Source organism: Chrysemys picta, chromosome 7 (genome assembly GCF_011386835.1).
Source record: "Chrysemys picta bellii isolate R12L10 chromosome 7, ASM1138683v2, whole genome shotgun sequence".
Classification (NCBI taxonomy): domain Eukaryota; kingdom Metazoa; phylum Chordata; order Testudines; family Emydidae; genus Chrysemys; species Chrysemys picta.
In genome coordinates, this window is record NC_088797.1 from 61,109,074 (window position 1) to 61,127,636 (window position 18,563).

General features: G+C 47.8%; 1 protein-coding gene across 4 annotated transcripts in view; it reads right to left on the minus strand.

Annotated features, from left to right (window-relative positions):
- ARHGAP22 (Rho GTPase activating protein 22) overlaps positions 1–18,563 on the minus strand; it is a 270,307-nt gene that overhangs the window by 159,749 nt on the left and 91,995 nt on the right. Inside the window, exon 1 of one of the 4 annotated variants that reach the window (XM_065551603.1) lies at positions 8,827–9,194. The exons of 2 other annotated variants lie outside the window; for them this stretch is intronic. In XM_065551603.1, the coding sequence (XP_065407675.1) occupies positions 8,827–8,878 (52 nt within the window). In that variant the 5' untranslated portion in view covers positions 8,879–9,194. Of the gene's footprint in view, positions 1–8,826; positions 9,195–18,563 lie in introns of those variants that run through there. One more of the 4 variants, XM_065551604.1, reaches the window with a different exon arrangement.

The following is an 18,563-nucleotide window of genomic DNA, read 5'->3' on the forward strand; positions in this document are numbered from 1 at the left end:
ATACATTCAGAAAGGGCAAGATGGCAGCACAGATACACCTCTCACCTTACCTCCATTTAGGTAACTTTCCTGCGGCAAAGAAAAGATATGGTAATAGAATGAAGAAGAAGAGCATACATGAGCCACTCTCTAGGGAGAACCTGAAATCAGATCAGATACTAAGTAAAGTCCATGAACTGTAACCACTTAAACAAGCCAGAGGTCATGGATTTGGTGGAAGTTATGAAGTCTTCAGGTGTTAAGTTCAGTTGTACAAGGGGTTAAACACAGAAGGCCATAAAAGGCAGTTCATTCAAGGGGCACGTAGGCTGCCTGTTTGCCAAAGGAAGCTGGTGTCCAAGTGTCTCAGCCAAGCCAAGTAGCTAGTGTATCCTCATTGTCCTTGCCTGATTGCTCCCACATATCCCCGCCTCCCTTTTCTCCTTCACATTGGTGCCTGCTTGTACACCGCCTGCGGCTGACTGCTTTACTTGATCTCAGCAGCCTGCCATTGCTCTCTGCCTCATATAACACCTCTGGGGTGACTAGATAGCAAGTGTGAAAAATCAGGGGACCCCCTACCCTGCTGCCACCCATGCAGCATACCCAGAGATGCACATTTTCGGTGCAATCCTACAAGATGACCAGTGACCTTCACTACCACTGATATCAGTGATAGTTGATAGTACTCAGCACTCGACTCGCTCAAAAATGTGTTTTATTTTCTGTGAAAAAAATCCAAACACCTAAAAAGAAAAAAAATCGAACTTTTTGCATGTGGTTTCTCTCAGAAAAACAAAAATGATTTTTCAGTTTTCACCAACCAGAAACTGAAAAAAAGATGTTTTTAATCAGAAATCCATTTTTCATTCAAAAAAAAAAGTGTCAAGGAAAAATCTCTGACCAGCTTTCCTCAGCAAGCACCCAGACTCATTCTTAGAATGCACACAGGGACTGAGCAAAAGCCTGAACACATGAGCAACTATGCAATGCCTTTGAAATGATATTGGTTAATTTCCTTCCTCTTTGGTGCATAAGGGATAGAGCCCATGAAGGTTAATGGTACTTCTGTATCCTATTGATATAGGAACAGCTTCACTTGCCTCAGGACAAAAGGACAGTGTTTGCTTTTGTGGAAACATACTAAATCACAGATGGGATTTCCAGACTACAGTTAAAACTGCACCAACTGTAGTCTGGATTCATTATTAATCAGAGCTGCTCAAGTGTTTCCAAATTTTTAGTTAAATTTTTTATTTCAATTACAAAAGGGGGTGGAAATGAATTTTTCACAAAAAAATCCTGGAACTTCATCCCTTTTGGACCAGTTCTATTATTAACTACAAGGAAAAAAATAATCAAAGGATGCAGGGCTAGCCACCAAGCCACATTAAGGACTGTGCAGTCTCATCTCGGCTGCTTTAGAGTGATCCTCTTTCTCTAACCAATGGCTTTCTCAATTCGGGCTCAATCTAGGAATAAATTCCATGCCCCATATTATACAGGAGGTCAAACTAGGGACCATCTGGTTCTATGCTTGTACAGCACCTGGCCCATGACTGGAACCCCTAGATATGATGGTAATACAAATAATAAATAATAATAATAGATGATCATAGTATCCCTTCTAGCCTTAAAATCTACAGCCAAATTGTGGTAACTGTTATTATGACGAGGATGAGGAACTGGGCCGACACCCACCAGCTCATTTGGCCCTCGGCCACTGAACCCAGGCTCTCTGATGGTAATAATCTGCTCACGGCTGACCTGGAGCCTAGAGATGAATGGCTCCGAACCCCATTGCCAATTCAGCTCTTTGGCTAGGCACCAGCCTGGCAGGAAGGAGGTGCTTCCTAGCTATGATACAGTTTTTACTTCTCAGTGAGAGCCTCTTAACAGGAAATGATTAATTGTGTAGTAGTTTGATCTGAAGCAGCTGGATGAGACAGTAATGGCTGCCATGGCAGAACTTGTACAGGTAAACAAACACATTGGTCCGTTCCCATAAGCCATCCAGAGCCCCACGGCTGCCATTCTATATTCATTAGCTGCTGAGATGAAGGTAATCACTTTACATACCAGCACAGGACGTGCATGCCTGCTTTAGGAAAGGTACCTGGCTGTAGAAAAGTGCTTCGGTCCTATTAAACATCAAAGGAAAATGTAACGCCTCCTATGAAAGAAGTGAGATTGCAGCATGATAGAGACGCACACCTACCCAAAGAAACACGGCCCACTGGCTGACTGCCTGAACCCAAACACCTAGAAGTGTGCTATCATTCACCCCATGGCTCTGCACAACCTCTTCATGGGGGAGCCAAAAAGTGAAATCACAGTCAGTAACCATGCCACAGTCCCGTTTGCCAGACATATTTGGGGGGGTTAAGACTTTTTTTTTTAAATAAGAACTATGCAAACTGGAAAAAAAATCTGGAAAATAATGAGAAAAAAAGTGAAAAGAAAAGAGAGTGAGCAAGAGAGAGACTTCTCCCAGTTTGTGATTCTTAGGAACACTCCATTCTTTAACTCACAGAGGTAGTATTATGAGACCCAACTCAGTGTGTGTAAAGTGCTTTGAGATCCTCGGCTGGGCTAGGTTAAATGAAGCTTAAAAGATTTATTATCAATAAATGTATTTGCTAAATAACATCTTCCCTGGTTTTCTTGTCTGCTCTGTCACAGCAGAAGCTCCCCTATTCTTTGGATGTGCCAATCAATTCTTTTAATGGCTTTCCCCGCTCAACTCTCCACATCAGATCACAGCTGGAACCCCAGCTAGCAGTAATATTTCAAATAAAACCCCTCACTGTTAATAAAATCTCTCACTGTGCTCACTGGACTTCGGACCTTCTTAAGCACAGGATCCAACCACAAAACACTCAATGGCAATCAGCAGCCACTCTGACGCCAGATAAAATCTAACAGGCAAACGGCAGCTGGCTGCGAACTTGGAAGGTCTGGGCTTATGTTTGCCTGAGCTTGGAATTCGTAATAAGCAGTTCACTGGGGTTTGATTTTTATGGCACTGAATGCACTATAGATCTCTTAGCAGAGTTAACTCAAACAGGGCAAATTGATGGCCAAGTTAATGGTGGCAAAGGGAATATTTGTTAATCTTCACAGTTATATTGCCCTATTGGAAAGTCACTAACAGGAAAATATCTGCAAACCAATAACAGGAGCATTTCTCTATAGCTGTTCAAAGGGAACAACAACTGATGTCAAAAAAATCAAGGACAAAAAAAGGAAGGAATACAATTAAATTAAAATGAATAAGCCTGGCTCAGGGGACTTGGCAAGGGGTCTGGTCACTTTCACCTACAAGCTGCATGTCAGAAGCTGGCACAGGCTAGCAGCGACTGCAAGCAGCTGGAGGGTGGCCTTTCTCTACAGTTTCATTCCAATTCCTAACAGTCACTGTCCCTCATCCCCCAAAAGTCTCATCACCTTTACTGACAATCACGGCCAAGATGTCTAAGCACTGGACTGATGACTCCTCCATGTCAAGCACACGGTCTCAGTGAGCGACTGCCAGTGAATCTAGCACCTTTCACCAGCATGGCAAACCCAATCATGTAACCATTGCTGAAAATGCTGTTGGCCTTTCTTTGTCACTTATTTTTACCTCTTAACTGTTCTGATGAAGATGTTGCTACTCAAGCATTACCATTTCAGATTAAGTGGACTTCTTGGTTACTTAGGTCTCTCTCCTGCTGATGGGCAAGACAAGCACACCACATCTGTTTGCATGGGCTCAAAATTCTTTCTGCACTAATCTCTCCTAAAGCCAATAACGTGGGGCCTTATGTGATGGCCCAGGATGTAGGCAGTCTTGCCTAGTGGTCAGAGCCTGAGTCAGGTCTAGGGGGCAGAGCAGGTGTCCAGGTTGGGGAACGAAGCCAAGGGTCAGCACCAGAGTCAACTGCTGATCATCAGAGCCAGGAATCAAGCCAAAGTCAGAGCGAGGAATGAAAGCTGAGGGTCAAAGCCAAGGTCAGGTATAAAATGCCAGAGCCAAGGCTCAAATTAGAGCCAGAACTGGTAACTGATGGAAGTAAGGTGTAAGAGCAGGACCTGGAGGAGAGGCAAGGATTAGGAATGGTGCAGGACTATGGTGGGAGCAGAAGAGAAAGCATGGGTGAGCCAGGAATCAGGAATAGGGGTGCAGGAAGCAGGCACAAGCAGGGACCAGTGCAGCCACAATAGGAAGCCACCTTGCTGCTCAGAAAGCTTCCTGTGCCTCCTTTTGGATTAAATAGCCTGTTAGGACCAATCAGTGAAGCCAGGCGATCCTTCAATCAGCACTCTGGGGGGTGGGGCCTTGGCTGAGGCTCTAGTCCTATGAGCTTCTTGGCCCAGCAGGTTTTAGCAGACATGGGGTGGAAGCCAGGATGTGGTGGCTGTTTGGGCACTAACTGGCCTGGGTTCATGACCTGGCACATCACACTCTAGATGATCACTCATAGACAGGGAGATCTGTGCTTTGGTCTCCCTCCAGATCATAATCCACTTGCCTGCCAGTGGCTCTGAGGTGCCAGGGACAGACCAAGCTGTTCTTTTTACCAAGGCTGAAGCTGGCAGGATCAGCGCAACAGCCCAAGGTGTGCAACCATAAATGTCTTTGTGTAGTGAGGTGGACTGGCCCTCCCCAGAAACGGAGGAGAAGGGTGGCTCCACCCTTTTGTGGGCGGAGTCCTGCCCCCTGGCTCCGCCCCCGGAGGCCAGGGGCAGGGCCGGAAGTATAGAGGTGGGACCCGGAGGCTCAGTGGGGGCCCAGCCACTGGAGGGGACAGACGCTTCCCCTGAGCTTTTGCACTGGGAGATGGCAGCAGGCCCACAGAATGCAGATGACTGGCCCAGACTGCCTGGACCGACCTGACCCCAGGGGAAGCAGACAACTGGCCCAGACTACCCGGACCCCGGGATGACCCGACCCCACAGGAGACAGACGGCTAGCCCAGATCACCGGCTGATCCAACAACCCTGGCAGACCTTCTGCTGGCAACTAAGGCCCACGCAGAGCACCTTACCTCACCAGACCAGCAAGTACCCGTGGAGGGGGAGTGTGGACATGGCTCTGGGGTAGTATACCCCTGTTTGGCTGCAATGCTGGCAGAGGGTGAGTCAGCGTGTTGCAGCTTGGATCCCTGCTGACGTGGTGGCAGAACCCTCCGCCACCCTTAGGGCCCTGGGCCGGGATGCAGTGGAGTGGGAGGGCCTGCGTCTCCCCTGCCATCCAAGAGGTGGGTGGCAGTCTCCCCCTCCCTCAGGCTAGCTGAAGGAAAGCCTGAGGTAACTGACTTTAGATACAGGCCCAAACTGAGAGACTGTTTCCTGCCCACCTCTGAACCTTGGGCTTATTAATTGCAAGCAGCCCCACCTGAGTGCAGGTTGGAACTGAATAACTTTGCTTACTGCCCGGCTTTGAGACACAGCCTGGGCTCGTTAACTGCCTGCAGCGCCATCTGAGTGCAGGCTCAAGCCAAAGGACTGCAGCTTGCCCTGAGTGAGGAGTTAGACTACGGGTTCTAGTTTGCCACTGCGGCAAGAAGCCAGGTGAAGGACTCCCGGCTCCCCTGGAAGGGGGGAAGACAACGGAGGTGGGGCAGGGCCGGAGGGCCGTGCCCTGAAGAGGACGCCGCAGTCCGGGAGTGATGCGGGCCCCCACAGACAGAGGAAACAGCAGAGCAAACAGCAGGTGAAACACCACCTGCAAAGGGCGTTCCAGAGCTGGACAGAGCTAATTCCCGGAAAAACCAGCAGGAGGCACTGCGATGGTGAGTCCAACCTGTTACACTTGGTCATAAGCCATGCCATCCCTCCTGCATCCACCACCAGGATTGCCAGAGCTCACCAACAAATGGTGCCAGTTAAAGCGCACGGGCAAAAGGCCAGAGCAAAGGCAGCCATGCTCTGAAACCACCTGCCAACAGCACAAAGTCTGCCGACAGCCCTGCACTGCAGCAGCAACAGACCCAAAGAGAACCTCCATGGAAGCTGGTGTGGGAACAGGATGGGGATCAGAACCCCCCCCCCCCACAGGCAATCTGACTTCAGGGGCAACACATTTGGCTGAGATCGCAAATCCAGGCCCCAGTTCTGCAGCTGAGACCCATCTCTAATATAGATTGAGGTGGAAAATACCCAGCCTCTCTAGCTGCCCATAGATTAGGTTGATACATTACAAAGCTTGCACTGGTCTCCAGTTTTATAAAAGCTTATTTGTCCATAACCAATATTGGGGAAGGAATTTGATTGGGACTTTTTTTTTTCCCAAACAGCCTGAAAAAGAGAATTGTTACAGTGGGAAACATTTATACCATAGTAAAAGTGGCATCACATATACTTTCAACATAAAATAACCCGTGGCAGGCACTTTAATGGGCTAAGCTGGAAAGAAAGCCCTGCGATGTCTGTTAGTATGAGGTACTCGTATACTGTATTTTCTGGCCTCTCTGCCTGGCCAGGTGGCTCTGTAGATAAAGAACAGCCTGACTAATGCTGGACTTTCATCTCAATTGGGATAAAAGTCTGTGGTGTTGCCAAGCTTTTCAGGCTTAGTTAATGGTACAGATCTGACACACAAACACTTGACACTTCTGAGCCTAAATGAAGTGTGCTGACTAAAATGTTCTCTCTTTAGAAAGGGTTTCCCCTTGGGCGGGGAATGCTGTTGAGGGGGTGATGTGGATTAGTGTATTAATCTTCCCCTTTTGAAGACATAGAGCCAGATTCTGATTTTACTTATACCAGTGTAAACTGGAGTAATTTAGGTAAAGTCAATGGAGTGACTCTGGATTTATACCAATATAACTGGGATCAAAGAGTTTGGCCTCTGGGTTCAAGCCTCATTCAATCCAAGAATGAAATTAGTAGAATTCCAGAGCCAAAACTCAGGGTTGCTTTGACCTGGGAGGTTGGTTCGGGCCCACCTATAGTGAGGAGCATGATACAGCTCATCCTGGGTCCTCATTTGTGAGCCTCACAGAAGGGATAATCAGCTTTGGAGTCATGTTAACCAAGTGTCCGTTGTCTCTGAGTTAAATTAATCAAGGCACATTTATAATCATCTTGATTTGACCCTCGCCACTTCTGAGCTCCCATCCGAGAGAGAGCCCAGGGGGACAAATTATGCCTCATCTGGTTTGGATTAACTCCATTTCAGCATCTACCCCTTTCAAATATAGCTGATTGGATAGATATCACCTCATCATGTGTTCTTCGTTTAGATTTCTTTTTGGTATCAACTTTTATTTATTTGAATGTAGCTCATATCTGCTGACTTATGACTCGCTGGAATAATAAAATTGTATGGAGTGATGGACGTACAGAAGCTATATATTGCATTAAGGCTGCACTGTATTTTTTTTTAAAAGATCAAAATCAAACATAATCTGTTTAACACCTTACAACTAAACCTGTGACCCTGAAGGCTAGAGCTCATCAAAGAGTGTATTTTCACTTTCCGGGAAAAGTTTCAAAATGGACATTTTTTGACTGTCAAAGATTTCCTAGAATGTTTAGGGTTTTTATCAAAAACCTGAAAAAGGTTGGTTTTCGATTGTCAAAAGACATTTTTATTTTATTTTGTTTTATTTTTATTATTTTGTCTAAGTTGGAAAAGTTTTGGTTTTGTGACAACCCCTTCACAAATTATTAACTTTTTTTCAATGAACCCACCAAAAAAATTCAGTGAAATGTGTAATTTTCTTACAAAGGTTTCTGTTCTGTCAAAAAAAAAAAAAGCAGTTTTTATCCCCCAAAATTTTGAGATGAAAAATGTTTGACCACCTGTACTAGCTGTTTAGTTGCCAAATCACATTGTTCTTTCCAATATGTGTTGTAGTTTAATTTGAATACAACTATAGGACCAGTCAGGACTCCTGCTTGGAGAGAGAGCGACAGAGAGTCCAAACTCCTTCGGCTTACCTGCACCCTGAAACTATTCCTAATCCCCGAAAGGTCTTGTTCTTCAGAAAGGATGTAAGTCGTACAGGAAATAAATGGGAACAGATGAGAAACACAGTGTATCAGATGTGACTCCCCGGGGGAACCTTTGTAGTTTATTTGTCAAGTTTCACTTTACATTTGGGAAAAAGAAAAAAGATTGAACTGTATTTTCAATAGAATTCACACCCATAGCGATTTACCATTGTGGCTATTTATTAACCATTTTAGAAGTGATCACACCTTTCAAAGGATTTAATGTTCTCAGAAAATAAGGGAAAATGACCCAATTCTCCATTCCACTTTATGCTGCTAAAACCCAAGTCATATCCAACTTATGCTAGGCTAGGTAGGACTGGACTAATAATAAATTGGGGTGACTAGACCTAGTTTCGACCACTTAATGATTTTACTGAACACAGATCGCATGCAGCACTCAGAGTCCGTGAAATGTACATATCGTGCATTGATCACCAATCGACTGAAATCAAAGTGAAATAAACTGAGAGCAGCCATTGCCCCCTGCCCCCACCGTCCCTTCAGCCAGCATCTCCTCATGTAACTGCTTGCTTTGGTTCAGAAGCTGGCATGTAGCAAGGGGCTGCCCTTGCAGCACTGCCACTGAATAGCATTACTCACGTAGCTCAGCACGGTGGTAAAAGGGGGGAACAAAAGGAACGACTCTCATTCTGACCGAATCGGACATCAGGACATTAAAACTGAACTTCAGAGATAGGAGCCTTTTCAATGCCAATGTGGCTTAATGAGGCCACAGGGTAGTGCCATTCCAGAAGCAATGATATTCTGCAAAATAACAACCCATGGGGGAGGTGAAGGTGGGGGATGAGGAGGGAGACTTTTCTCTGAAGCCTACAGGGAGGTTTTGAAAGGCAAAGTTACCTTTGGGCTCCTGAGAGCGGCCTTTCCAGTCTTTGCAGCAGCACAGCCCCATCTCAGGTGCTGCGTCTCTCCAAGCCTCACAGCCAACAAGTCATCATTATTCCCACGAGACTGCTCCCCATCACGTAGGTACCCCCAGCAGTATCCTAGGCAGCAGGTACCACAGGAAGATGCAAAGGGCCAGAGCTACATCGCTGGCCCCAAATCGAGTCCTCCCGGGCCATCGGCCGATGCTCAGTCATGCTGTTCTCTCTGATCCCCCGGCACGTTTGTAACGCTGCTGGCTGGACAGTTTTCCCTGCTTGTTTCCCAACTCGCACCAACCCTCTAAGATGTGCAGCCCAAGCTCGTTCCCTGCCAAGTCCTGCAAACATCCCAAACACAAACAGACCCTGCTAATCAATTTGAGAACTAGCAGATTTGCCTCGGGTCTCCCCTCCTTTATCTCCTATATTTCTGGCTGGCCCTGGTGCATTTCACTGGCTCCTTTGCCTATTAAACTTCCACTGCTTATTAATTATATGCGCCCCTCTCTAAGGAGTGAAAGGCCACGAGAGGGGGCTTTATGTGAGCAGCAGATGCCTGTTCTCTGATAGCTGGAGGGCAGCAGACAGACTCTGAATGTAAACCCTAAGTGTGCAGAAAAAGACACCAGAAAGGCCATTTAACCTCATGCAAAACGATGTTAGCAGAAGAAAGAGACGTCTCATTCCCTTGCCTTTCCTCAGATTAAAGCCTTAACAGTATATCTCTGAGACTCTCTGTAGATATTGGGAAGCACCGAGGCCTGTGGAGCCCTCGCTTTCTCTTAAAGGTCAGTGCCACTGTAGCAATATTCCATGGGGTTACTTAAACACCCACTTTTAATTGCATTAACCCAGCAAAGCACCAGCCACGCAGATGAGGCTGTCATATTCTGATGTGTGTTTCAGGTCAAAGGGAAAAGGTTATTAATCATGCTGAGGTTTACTGACTCTGATCATTCCAGGTTTGTTTTCTAGGCCGTTCAGTTCTCAGTTTTAAAACAGGCAGTGTCCCTGTTTCTTGAAGACCTGCTGCCTCATCCCTGCTGTACGTTTGACAGCGCAGTAACACAACTTTGTTTTGCTTTGTGCCTCTGATACACCTGGGCCCCTGTAAAGAGTTAGGGTTGCAGAACTCTATAATAAGGGACAGCAGGGAGAGAGAAATTAGGAGGCACAAGCAAAAGATTGGACAAGAAAGAGATACAGGAGAGCAGTCCCAGGGCGCAGGAGGCCAAGCTGCAGAACTGAAGGGCCTTTCAACAACAGCAACATGTAGGGGATCAAAGAGACAGAAAGAGACTGGCTGGGCAAGATTACGGAGGATTTTAAAAACAAGGAACCCCATCTGGAAAAACAAATCTATTCAGGATGGGCCTGATCCTGAGAGGCATACAGGACCTGTATCTCCTATTGATTTCAATAAGAGTCTCAGGTGCCTAGCAGGTCTCTGGTTGGGCTCCCAAAGCAGAAGAGTTTATCCCAAAGCAGACAGAATGAATTAAAGGGTGGAAGTTTACTTGCTTTCCAATTAGTCAAGGTTCTTTTTCTAAGTGATTCAGAGGGAAGAGGTCCCTGCTGGGCACACTGTTGCTATTGTTAGTTAGAGCCATCCCTAAATGCCAGCATTCTGTACTGACAAAGCATCAGGTGGTAGGAGATGCAAGTCCAGCTTTTCCAAACCAACTGCTGCAAAAGAAGCAGTTATTCTGTCTGTCTCCTCTTACTTGGAGAAACAACTACAAGCTACTCTGAAATGAACTACGATGGGTAAGCAATCCTGTTCGGAAATGACTTTTAGCTGTCAGCATCTCTGAAACCTTTCACAAGGAGAAAACAGAAGTCTGTGCAAAGAACACTAACAAAGCAAGAACCAGCTCTCTTCTCTGAAGCAAGATTCATTTTCTGATCTTGCACTCCAGCCAAGGAGCGGGAGGGTGCACACACAAACCACCTGTCCACAATGCCTGGGTATTAAGCTGGCAAAATTCCGAGTTCAGCACAAAACCAAACTCCAAACAGTTCACAGGAAAGAGGAAGCTTTCCACTTGCTGGGCTATCTATAAAACACGTTTTCACTAGATCCCCCTGACTGCCAGGTCAGAGAGGAGTGGGGAGGGGTTGTGGGCAGAGCACACTGTGCACCAGCAAACCCTGTCTAGCAGATAGGCCCTTGGGAGCAATTACAAGCGGGTATACCTTAAAGCAGTTCCTAGCCTCTATCTAGCAGTTACTCAGCCTTTACGCATTTTAAAGTCTCACATAATCTCCAAGGGAGGTTGTGGAATCCCCATCACAGGAGGTTTTTAAGAACAGGTTGGACAAACACCCAGCAGGGCTGGTCTAGGTTTACTTGATCCTGCCTCAGCACAGGGGGCTGGACTTGATCACTTCTCAAGGTCCCTTCCAGCCCGACATTTCTATGATGCTGTGATTTCATGTTGACCAATAGAGGCCGCTGTTTAGTTAAACACATTTCGCTTTTAAACAATCCAAATATCGGTGTCGCTTATTGAGAAATGCACATGTCTTAGAATATGTTATGAATTTTTATGTTTACCAGGTGTCACTTCTTCACATTTAAATTCTAAGTACACTAAAGTGTCCCAAGGACCCTTGGGAAGCCAACAAGAAGCTTTTCTCTGTTTCTTTGTGAGCATTAAACTAAATGGTCCCAGGGGAATGCAGACAAGGTTGTCATAATTGGATTTCACATACAGTGACACTGTGATGCATTTAGAATAGAAACTTTTTCAAAATACAGTCTAAATAAACACAATGACAAAGGAAATGGTGGGGGGAAAGCTTCTGATGTGTTGACCAGGTGGCATTTGAATGCATTTTACATTGCAGGAGTTTTAGAATGAGTATCAATTCTATGCACATAGGCAGGGATTTTCAAGAGTGTTCAGCATTGGTCTATGTTCCCACTGAAGACAATGGGAATTTTACCAGTCATAGAAACATAGGGATATAGGGCTGGAAGGACCTCAAGACAGATGCTTGTCTAACCTAATCTTAAAAATCCACAATGAGGGAGATCCTACAACCTCCCTAGGTAATCAGTTCCAGGGCTGAACTATCATTATGGTTAGGAAGGGTTTTTTTCTAATAGGAGCAGAGTTAAGCCAGTACGGAGTGCTTTTGAAATCTCACCCATAATTTATATGCCCATGGCTTATTCAGACTCCCATATTCACACAAAACCAAGTCTCAAGATCCTCCAAATCACAGAAGCAAACTCCTCACTCTGAAAAGGTCTTTTTGTAAATAAAGCTCTTTATTGTAAGCGATTTTTGAAGTGTGGGCGTGTGTTTATCAGATATTGGTTGGCAAAAAGGAGGAGGAGGAAGAGGTGGTGGTGATGGTTAGGAAAATGCTCAAAGAGCAAAGGATTAGGAACATTTCACATCATTATACTGCAAAGTTATTTATTCCTACCAAATAGATGGGGGCGGGGGAGGGGAATTACATCCAGTTTAGCTGTGAAATTTGAGTAAAATATCTGTGGTTTGAGAGAGAAGGGGAGGTTGGAGGGAGGTTGAAAATAGCAAGTGTGACAAGATGGTTGATATAGTATGGTGGGTCCTGTGCTTTTCTTGGTGGGGGGGGCTAAAATACCACCCCTTACCCCTACTCTTGGGACACCGAGGGCCCCACTAGTGGCCCAGGAAGGTGGTAAAGGAGGGAAGCGGGGGAGGGGTCTGGGTTTGCTCCTCACTCTGAGTCCCACCCCCTCTCAACCCCTGCAGGTTCTTACCCTCTTCTCCCTTGGGTGGGGTACCTTCAGTCCTTAAATGCTAGGGGAGGGTCTCCCTTACTCCGGATTTCTGTTCCTCCAAGTCTAATAGCACACCTCCAAGCTCCAGTCCTCTCTCCTTCCTCCTGACTGCCTGAAGCAGGGGGTTTTATTAGGTTTCTAACAGGGCCTTAATTGATTACAGGTGCTCCAATTAACCTGTAGCAACCCTCCCTAGTCTACAGGGAACCACGCCTTAATTAACCTAGGGTTTATATACTTCCCTTCTACCACTTCCCACTGCTCCCTGGCCCTCCTGTATCACATATCCCCCTCCCCTGCTCAACGCCATGGGGTTGGGCTACTTGGGACAAAAGACAGTGTTGTCGTGATAGGCCGTCCGCGTTGCTGTGTTGGCTGCCGGCTCTAAGCTGGATCCGGAAGTGAAAAGGTTGTAGGGATAGGAACCATCTAGTCACTCGTGCATTCTTCTCCTTATTTGTGTGCATCCATTGGAGCGGGGCGTGGTCCGTCACAAGGGTGAACTGCCACCAAAGTAGGTAGTACTGTAGAATCTCCATGGCCCATTTAATTGCTAGGCATTCCTTTTCTACTACGGTGTACTGTTGCTCCCTGGGCAGGAGCTTTTGGCTGAGGTAACGGATCGGGTGCTCCTCATCTCCCACCATCTGTGAAAGGACGGCCCCAAGTCCTACCTCCGAGGCGTCTGTTTGTAGGATGAATTCCTTTGTGAAATCTGGGGCTATGAGCACTGGCTGGCTGCAAAGGGCTGTCCTTAGGTCTGTGAAAGCTTCCTCTGCTTCCTCGGTCCACTTAACTATCTCTGGGCCCCGAGCTCTTATTAGGTTTGTCAGAGGCGCTGCCCTCGTGGCGAAGTGAGGGATGAACCGGCAATAGTACCCTACTATCCCTAAGAATGCTCTGACTTGTTTTTTTCGGATTGGGCGGGGCCATTTCTGTATTGCCTCCACTTTGTTCCACTGGGGCTTCACCAGGCCCCTTCCGACTACATACCCGAGATATCTGGCCTCGGCTAGCCCTATTGCACATTTGGATGGGTTAGCAGTGAGGCCAGCCTGTCTAAGAGTATCTAGTACCGCTTCCACTTTCCCCAGGTGTGTCTCCCAGTCAGGACTATGGATTACCACGTCATCTAAATAGGCAGAAGCATACTTGGCATGGGGTCGAAGTAATCTGTCCATCAATCGTTGGAAAGTTGTGGGGGCCCCATGGAGCCCAAAAGGGAGGACGGTATATTGGAAGAGGCCATCAGGTGTAGAGAAAGCGTTTTTTTCCTTGGCGTCCTCAGCCAGGCGGATCTGCCAGTAGCCTTTTGTCAAGTCCAAGGTGGTCAAGTATCGGGCCTTGCCTAACTAATCCACCAGCTCATCAACACATGGTATCGGGTAGGCATCGAATTGGGATACCTCACTTAACTTCCGAAAGTCATTACAAAAACCTCAGGGTGCCATCAGGCTTGGGGACCAAGACAATAGGGCTGGACCACTGGCTGTGGGATTCCTCAATCACCCCAAATTCCAGCATCTTCCTTACTTCTGCCCTAATTTCTTCTCTTTTTGCCTCCAGTATGCGATATGGTTTTATGGTCACCCTTGCTCTGGGACAGGTGACAATGTGGTGTTGGATCAGCATCGTACGGCCTGGTTGTGTAGAGAACACATCTTGGTTCCATTGGATCATTTCGATGACCTCTGTTCGTTGTTCTGGGGCTAATTCGGGGGATATCCTGACCTGCCCTTATGGGCCATCTGCCTGGGGTGTGGCTGGCAGGATGGCCAGGCACGTCTCCCGATCGTACCAGGGTTTCAGTAAGTTGACATGATAGATCTGCTCTGGCCTTCGGCGGTCTGGCTGCTTTACCTTATAATTTACCTCCCCAACAGCTTCCACGATCTCATAGGGTCCATGCCAACTGGCCAGGAGCTTACTTTCTGCTGTTGGTACCAGCACCAGCACCCGTTCTCCTGGTTGAAATTTCCGTGTTTTTGCCCAACGATTGTAGTAGGTTCGTTGGGCCTCTTGTGCTTTCTCCAAATGCTCTCGTACTATGGGGGTCACTTGGGTTATTCGTTCTCTCATCTGGCCTACGTGTGCAATGACATTCTTCCCTGGGTTGGGTTGTTCCTCCCATTCCTCCTTTGCGATGTCTAATATGCCACGTGGTGGCGTCCATACAGTAGCTCGAAGGGGGAGAAACCAGTAGAGGCTTGGGGAACTTCTCGTATTGCAAACATCAGATATGATAGGAAGGTATCCCAATCTTTTCCATCTTGGGCCACCACCTTTCGGATCATACTCTTGAGAGTGCGGTTAAATCGCTCAACCAGACCATCTGTTTGGGGATGATAGACCGAGGTCTGCAAGGCTTGGATGCGGAGCAGGGTACATAAGTCTTTCATTACTCTCGACATGAAGGGAGTCCCTTGATCTGTCAGGATCTCCTTAGGGATGCCTACCCTAGCAAAAACCTGCACCAGTTCTTTTGCGATTGCCTTGGACGTGGGGTTCCTTAAAGGAATGGCTTTGAGGTACTGTGTAGTGTAGTCCAGGATGACAAGTATGCTTCGGTGGTCCCGGGCTGTTCTTTCTAGTGGGCCCAGTAGATCCATTGCTATTCTTTCAAAAGGAACTTCAATTATGGGCAAGGGTACCAACGGGGCCCTTAACTGAGGTCGGGGACTATGCAGCTGGCACTCTGGGCAGGAGGTGCAATAGTGTTGGACTTTGGCCAGTAGAACCTTCTTAGGACTCTATCCAGGGTCTTGTCTGCTCCTAAATGTCCCCCAAACAGATGACTGTGAGCTAATTCTAATACAGACCTTGTGTGCTTCCATGGCACCAAGAGCTGTTCTACTACTTCCCCCCGTATTGGCACTACCCGGTACAACAGATCCTGCTTGATTATATAGTATGGCCCTGTGCCTTTGGTTTTCCCTTCTACTGGCACGTCATTTACCTCTACTACCTCCTCCCTCACGTTTGCATATAGTGGGTCATTGGCTTGGTCCTGCCCAAAACATTCGCGTGCGGGACCAATCTGGCCTGATTCTATTGACTTGGGTTCCCCTCCTTCTTTTGGGGTGCTTCTGCTCATGCTGGGGGCTGTCTCTGGGTCTCCACGAGCCTTCCTCCCAACCAGGGCAGCTTTCTGGTTTGCTGCCAAGATCCTGCTTCCTAATCTTTTGTCTGCTCTCCTTTCCCATCTGGATTTCCGGGACTTCCCAGGGGGTGAAAATAACTCTGGGGAAAACCCAGCAAAAATTGTGGTAGGATCATCCATGGGTACCTCACATTCTGCTCGGGGTTTACTTCCCTTCCCTAACTCAAGGGTAGGGAGTAGGCTCTCGAACCCAGGAAAGTCTCTGCCAATTAAGACTGGGTAGGGGAGCTTGGGGACCACCCCTGCAGTCATCTTGGTAGTACTTCCCTGGATCTCAATCCGTATTGGAATTGTGGGGTAGAAATTTACTGTGCCATGGACACATGTCACTCCAGTGCTCTTGGCCCGGCTCAGTTGGTCTTGCCCCACTAATTTCCCTGAGACCAATGTGACAGCACTCCCAGAGTCCACCATAGCTATGGTCTGGATGCCATTCATCTTTACTGGCCTAGTGTACTCATGTTGGGCCATCGCAACCCCCACCAGGCTGATTAGGCCACATTGGTCCCCGGGATCCCCCAGATTACATTGCATGGGCTCCTCCCTGTTGGGGCACCGGGCTGCTATATGCCCCAACTCTCCACACTCATAACAGCGATATCTCATTCTGGAGGTTGCCCTCTGTCTTGGGCCCTCTGACTCGCTTACCCAACCCTCTCCCCCCGGACCCCCAGGTCCCTTTGGGGTCTCAGGCCGCTCCTTGGTGCCTGTTCTTCCAGCTATGGCTTTCCTGGAGTTCTCGATGATCCGGGGCCTCGGGGTTGGGACTGGTTTCCTAAAACGCCGTGTTTCACCTCCCGCGGTTTCGAACATTTCATGGGCTGCCAGTTGTCTCTCTCTACAAGGGTGACTAGTTCATCATAGGTGGAGGGGTCATTCTGGCCTACCCAGGCTCAGAGGCCCGAGGGTAGTCCCCTCGTATAGTGGTCCAGTACCAGGAGCTCCATCATTTTCTCTGAGCTGAGAGCCTCCGGGCGTAACCACTTCCGGGCTAGGTGGATTAGGTCAAATAGTTGTGATCGCGGTGTCTTGTCTTCACAGTACTGCCATTCATGGCTAGGATCTCCGCCTTCAGTCGGGGGTAATCTGCTGCCTCCTCTGTCGTCATATCATAGTAGGCCTTCTGGGCCTCCCTGCACAAAAATGGGGCAAGGATCCCTGACCACTGGTCTCAGGGCCAGGCCTCCCTCAGAGCTGTCCTCTCAAAAGCCAGGAGGTACGCCTCCACATCATCCTCCCGGGTCATTTTCTGCCGACAGTAGCTGGCCCGTATGGTCTGTGTCCTATCATACCCGTGGCTCAGCTCCGTAAGGACCTTCACTTGGTTCACTAGTTCCTGCAGCATGGCCCGATCTTGGGTGGCCTGGGTCATCAGCAGGTGATTGGTCTCTTGCTGCAGCCGCATGGCCTCCTGTTGGGCAGCTGCCTGAACCCGGGTAGCCTCCTGCTGGGCGGCAGTGGCTTGCACGAGTGCTTTGACCAGATCCTCCATCTTGAGGCAGGGTGGTTGTGACCCACTCTGGATTATGTTCACAGCGCAGAGATCCCACTCCTGACACCACGTGTGACAAGATGGTCGATATAGTATGGTGGGTCCTGCACTTTTCTTGGTGGGGGGGGGGAGCTAAAATACCACCCCTTACCCCTACTCTTGGGGCACCGAGGGCCCCACTAGTGGCCCAGGAAGGTGGTAAAGGAGGGAAGCGGGGGAGGGGTCTGGGTTTGCTCCTCACTCTGAGTCCCAGCCCCTCTCAACCCCTGCAGGTTCTTACCCTCTTCTCCCTTGGGTGGGGTACCTTCAGTCCTTAAATGCTGGGGGAGGGAATGTCCCTCCCCTGCTGGGGTAGGGTCTCCCTTACTCTGGTTTTCTGTTCCTCCAAGTCTAACAGCACACCTCCAAGCTCCATTCCTCTCTCCTTCCCCCTGACTGGCTGAAGCAGGGGGTTTTATTAGGTTTCTAACAGGGCCTTAATTGATTACAGGTGCTCCAATTAACCTGTAGCAACCCTTCCTAGTCTACAGGGAACCACGCCTTAATTAACCTAAGGTTTATATACTTCCCTTCTACCACTTCCCACTGCTCCCTAGCCCTCCTGTATCACACAAGCTACAGACAAACCATGTCTCTCCCTAATAACCTAAGACTCTGTACACCCAATATGCACTATGTACACATAGGACCCTCTATATGCCCTGCTAGTATCTACAGAACCTGAAAACCCCATATTCACTAGTATATCCTACATACAACAGCGTGAGTATGCTGCATGTATTCTGTATACATTGTGTACCTCATTGACCAATTGTCATCTGATGTTTTAGAGATCACAAGTTTTGCCACCTAAAACTTTAGCTGACAAGTATATTTCTTGTCAAACCCATTTGACAAGCAGATATTATCTAGCAATGTAACTATGGGGTGGGGCTCAGGGCAGTAAGAAACACCTGCAGAGAGCTGACTACTTCACTGAGAAACAAGAACATCCTTGGACAACACCTCCATAAATGCAGAAGCCAGGTCTCCAACACTCCAGAGGGAAGCCAAGGTTCTTCTGTATTGGATGAAAAGCTCATTTAACATGTCTTTGGGCCTTACACATAAACATGAAGCATCAAAGTGGATTGGCTCAGCAGCCAATGAATACAGCAGGGAGAGTGGAGTTGCCACCTAGAGGTGTTCATGGATGTAAAGATGACTCTGAGAACATCTTCCATCAACCTGTCACACTGAGGTTAAGAAAAAGGTGTCCGGATTCTACTCCAAGAGGGACTC